The sequence below is a fragment of the Halyomorpha halys genome, unplaced genomic scaffold (genome assembly GCF_000696795.3).
Source record: "Halyomorpha halys isolate HHAL.00 unplaced genomic scaffold, Hhal_1.1 Scaffold68.1, whole genome shotgun sequence".
NCBI classification, from domain to species: Eukaryota; Metazoa; Arthropoda; class Insecta; order Hemiptera; family Pentatomidae; genus Halyomorpha; species Halyomorpha halys.
Genome location: NW_027116161.1, coordinates 1733494 through 1739074, shown reverse-complemented (window position 1 = coordinate 1739074; position 5581 = coordinate 1733494). Strand labels below are relative to the sequence as shown.

The 5581-nt window shown below is 28.1% G+C and overlaps 1 protein-coding gene across 2 annotated transcripts in view; it reads left to right on the top strand.

The window, feature by feature from the left end:
- Window positions 1-5581, top strand: part of LOC106692719 (phosphoenolpyruvate carboxykinase [GTP]) — a 51983-nt gene that overhangs the window by 38149 nt on the left and 8253 nt on the right. The window contains exons 1-3 of one of the 2 annotated variants that reach the window (XM_014438828.2): window positions 782-883; window positions 3877-3973; window positions 4140-4285. In XM_014438828.2, the coding sequence (XP_014294314.1) occupies window positions 861-883; window positions 3877-3973; window positions 4140-4285 (266 nt within the window). In that variant the 5' untranslated portion in view covers window positions 782-860. Of the gene's footprint in view, window positions 1-781; window positions 884-3876; window positions 3974-4139; window positions 4286-5581 lie in introns of those variants that run through there. The other variant, XM_014438827.2, reaches the window with a different exon arrangement.

Sequence of the window (5581 nt, the reverse complement as noted above, 5' to 3'; positions counted from 1 at the left end):
TAAACTTTTCACTTCCGAATAAAAAAAAACTCAATAAAAAATAAAAAAGTTAGATCTATTCATTGTAAATTGATTTGTAGGTACAAAACAAAAAGTAGTGCATTTTATTGCCTCCATACACATATTGTTATGCACCAAAATTTGCAGAATTATTTCCTTTAAATTTTTACATATTTAAGGTACTTATAATACACTGTTAGTTATTGGATATAATCCTAAAAATATACGGCGGCCATTTTAGAAAAACCTGTCATATTAAGTTAACTTTTAACTGTCGTCTCTTGCTTAACAGTTTTACATTAGGACCCTTGAAAGAAATTAGGTTACAATTACTTCTGGGTTAATTTGCTATTTTATTGGAATAATATCTATATACGCCCTTACCGTTTTTTACACAATCCTTATGAGCCCGTATGAGTTCATCAACTGTTTATCTTTCGTTTTTAGCAGAATCGCAAATTCCATATTGATTATAGCAAGTATATGTTTAATTAATGAATGATTGATTGTATAGATTATAATATTTCATGAATATGATCAAATAGATACTCACTTATGCAACATCTGTGACAGGCTGACACGAGATAGATATCAAAAGGTCCAAGGATTCACCTTTTGATACACGATACATAACATCATGATTTTTTTTGTACGTTTTTTTTATTGTTCCTGATTAGTTCGTAATATCTTTATCTGTAGCGGAGGCCGGTCCAACTGAATAAATAAATATAATCGAACAATGAAATGATAAAATAACTGAAAGAAAAAAAATAATCTTAGATATCATCATTCAGTGATAAGGTTACTATTTAACTCGTCTTAATGGTCGTTGGAAATTAGTCTTTACAGAAGCTCTCACCATGTCTTCAGCTGATGTCGAAAGGTGAGATAGCCCATTCGATTAATATTACAAGTATTATTTACCAAAAGGTTATTGGGTCCTTCATAGGTGTGCAGTTGTTCATTTCGTATGACAGCCGTTGGCACACACACCCACATGGGTGGGTGTGTATTCATATGTGTTTGCATATATATATATGCATATGTATGTATGTATACCAAGTCGGACTTTTCAAAATGTTATAACTTTAATATTATAACTAGATATCCAATATAAAGAGGTCAGTGGGCTAAAAATATAAATATAATTTGAATATATATTTAGTTAAACTATAATAAATTAAAATTAAAATAATTTTAGAAAATTAATAAAATTTAATTTAATATACATTTAAATATAATTATAATTTGGTTAGTGGATATAAAGTCAGTGGACTAAAAATGATTTTTTTTTCTATTCAACAATGTTTCCATAGTTTGTAACCTTTCTTATAGTCCCATGTCATATCATAATTATCCGATAATTAACTAAATGCAATGCTAAAATGTGAGGTAAATCAAATACGGACTATGAGAGAACTTGCAAATCAATATTTTATTTCGGATTATAATGATTAAAAATCATCCTGAAAAACTGAAAACTTTTAATTTAGGTTTGACACGTCTTGTCCCAACTCAATACTTGTTTTTAATATTTATTAATTTGTATTTTGCATTAGCTATTTAAGTAACAAATGTAGAATGCACCAAAGACTAATTTATAATAATTACTTAGTCAAATAGTTGGTCAGTATATTAGTAAAACTGGTTCATTGCATTTTTTAAAAATAATCTAGTTCATTGGTGGCTCTGCACTGTTTCATACTTTGTAGGATTCCGGTCAAAGTAACTGTAGTGTGTCCAACACTTTCTAACCCCACACAATATTCAACTAAATTTGTACATATGTTGTTGGTTAAGATGTAAATCTTTAGTTTGGAACACACTAGACCACATGAAAAATTCTAAAATGTCAAAGAATCAGTCCTTGCCTTTTAGTAAGAATTATTTAATTATCTTTATTTTATTTTGTTTTTATTATAGTATTTTATGTTAAATGATCAAAAGAATAAATTATGTAAGAATATTATAATTAACAGTTTAGTACTTTTTATTTTTTTTTTTACATTTTCTATGTACTTTTTTTTTACATTTTTATGTTATGTATCATATAAGTATGCATAAGATTATCTGATTTATAATACTTACTTAACGATTTACAGTAAGATATCAAAGTTTGCAGCGATATCTAGTAATTTAGTTTCATTAGTCTTAATGATAAGTATAGTTAAAATATTTTAAATTAATGAAATAATTATGAATAGAGATATTTTCTTCAGGTGTATATAAGGAGAATCATAAGTGTTTAGCCTCCATATAACACCCTATTCTAATCTATTAAATTCGATTAAGTGAACTTAATGGTATCATAACATTCAACATACATCATATTAACATACTTACCAGATCAGTGTGTATTTTCGGTTTAGAGATTACTAACATCATAAATTCTCGTGGTAATTTTTCTAAACCATAGACCTCTGGACAACACATCAAAATTACGAAGCACGGGTTCAGTGAAGTTATTTAGTACACTGAATTATTTACAAATCTATACATTATATATAAATGTATACATACATTATTCCCTATAATAATAATTATTATTATTCCTTTCCAACTAAACAAAATAATTTGAAGTCACCAACTGACAGTTAATAGGAAATTCCGTATAGAAATGACTAACTGGTGATGAAAAGTTTTTAGAAACGAGATATCAGTAGGGTGTGGTGACTATAGACTATATCCAAAGTACGAGTTCCAATCCCGTAGTGTATCATTGCTTGCATTCTTCATATTTTCTGGATCCAATAATTACACAATATTTTCATTTATTCGGGATAAATTCCCTACCTTACTTTCATACTTTTGCATACTTATTATAAGAGCCATCAGTCTTATATTATTCGTTTATTATTATAATATATAACTTTTATTATATCGGCCTTCCAATTATTACTCAGGATTACCGGTAATGATCTCGTTTTTATCCATTTTCTACATTGAATGAACTCGAACATCTACTAATTTCTCCATCCTCCCACTAGAAAACTAACTGTACATCGCATTTAATTGTTCAATGTAATATAATTCGTCTTTTGGTGTATACGATGAAAAGGACATTACAAGCCGTATTAGTTTTAGAAATTTTCTTGCAGAATTCTCAGAAATTTAGAATTTGCCACAAGGCATTATAAGAGAGTGGGCCAGGAGCCGCTGACTGGGAGGTACAAAAACGGGGAGGGACCGCTCCACTGTGATAATAATATAACGAAACAATCTTTAGTTTTCCAACGATATGTTATATATCTATATTTCTACTCTAATTTCTGGAAATTCGTTTTCAAGCTGAGAAAATATTTCTTCTTTTTTTATCTTTAGCTAATCTAATCCTTACTTAGTTTATTTATTTTTATTTTTAATGCTACCAAAATCGAGAGAAGGATAATTTCAAATAAATGCACTTCAGCGCAAGATAATTAGAAAATTCGTGACTTAAGTTTTATCTGACTATTTCAATGAGGATAAAAACCTAGCTGACATAATTTTACATTGTTATAACCATAATTATACATAAAAATGTTTTAAATCGATTATATGAAGTGGCACTTTCGGTGAATCGATTTTAAAGGAAAAGTTGCTGTGACATCCTTGTAACCATGGCTTAAATACATAAAGTCTATTTGGTGTAACTTTTTTTTAAGCTAGGCTGTCCACACATACAGTCTAACAGACCAGTTTATAATACTTCGTAACTTTTTTTTTTTACTTTAGTTAATTTCATTTATAGTTAAGTGAAAGTAAAAAAGTTTTATAAATAAATAAAACAAAGTGGGGTTCATATTCTCCCGCAATGGAAAACGATTTGAAATGTAACTTTAGTAACTGTATTAGTTATAAAAAAATTTTTTTTCAATATTTATTTAATGTGTGCAGGTACCTCGGCCTGTCTGTTCACCAGCAGGCAAGAAGTCTTCCACTAGCAGCTGTTTCTCCTCATCGCCCGATCACGATCAAAAACCTACCCATCAAGGTAAGTTAATTCATTTTTATTTTTCGTCCAAACCTATCTTAAAATGAAACTATTAAGATGTATATGGGTTATTTGTCGTAGAGCACATACTATTATATTTTAATAATAGAATAAATAGTTTCATGATGTTAATTTAAACATCACTTGAATTATACTTGTGTTGCAGTTGCGAAGATATGTGGAAGAGGCCATAAAGATATGTAATCCTTCTGATGTACATATCTGCGATGGGTCTGAGCGGGAAAACAAGATGTTTATTGAAAAGATGTTGTTCGATGGAACTATTGTGCCTTTACCCAAATATCGTAATTGGTGAGATACTTTTTATTATATTTTACAATTATTGCTATGTGATATTTTATTATTCTAGCGAAAATATTTATGCCTTCAGTGTAATAGTGGAACCGAGTGCAACTTGGTCAATAAGATATCAAACAAAAACGAGGCATTGCCCTTTGTGCATTTATGCAATCCCCATACAGATTATAGACGTATTTACATTTAATCCTTTATGGATATATCGGATTAATTGAGTTTTCACAATATGAACATGTGGAAGTTTTGCGAAATCATGAGGGTATTATTAAACTAATAATCGCTGTCTTAAATATAGTTAACAGCAGAACGTGTTTATATATTAAGACACATTTTATCTTTTAATTTACTAAATCACAGCAAAATAAAGGTTTATGAAATTCCTCAAATCATAAAGAGATAATCACAAATGAGCTTAGGCAACTTATTCTTAAACCAGATGTTATTACCCTGTAATTTGAAACAATTAACGTTTCTAAACTGAAATCATTAATTTTTATTACAAAAATAAAGCGTTTGAATTACGGTCATTAAATATTAAAACACATTATTCGATTTATAAAAAAATCAAAATACGTGCACTTCGCCTGCCATATATTATTGTCATTCGCATCTCTTGAATGATTCCAACATTTAAATGATAACTGGCACTAAGAATTAAATAAAAAACCACGTGATACTAATTAAAAGAATTGCTTATATTTTAAAAAAATGGTTGGTTGATATGAGGAAATGGTGTACATAGTTTCTGGCTAAATATAAGGATTTAAAAAATATAATAAAAATAATTAAGTATTTTTAATTTTAAAAGGATTTTTTTTTCTTTTCAATAAAATAATTAAAGGTTCTTTTAAAAAAAAATTAGTTTTTTTTTTTACACAAAAAATATGTATACACGGAATGGATTTATATTGAAAAAGTGATTTCAGGATAATAAAAATATAGTTATTATCCACCAAAAAGTCTTAAATTAAATCACATTAACATTAACAGTAGAAATGTTAGAAGCTACACTTTCATCTTTATATTTAGTTAAATATAATCTCTGGACGAACGACGAAACGCTTCTGTTCGAAATTTATACAAAATTTAATTTCTCATTTTAATGAATTTAAAATATGGATCATCGAATCTTCATTTATTTTGGAAACTATTAGTAGCGCCTTAAATTTAGAGTCCACCTTCAGAAATTCTTCCCTTAACCATCGATATTAGGTATACGTTTCTTAACTGTCCTTACATCATCAAATTATCGATCTTTCACAACAATAAATATTTTTATATTTAAAAAAT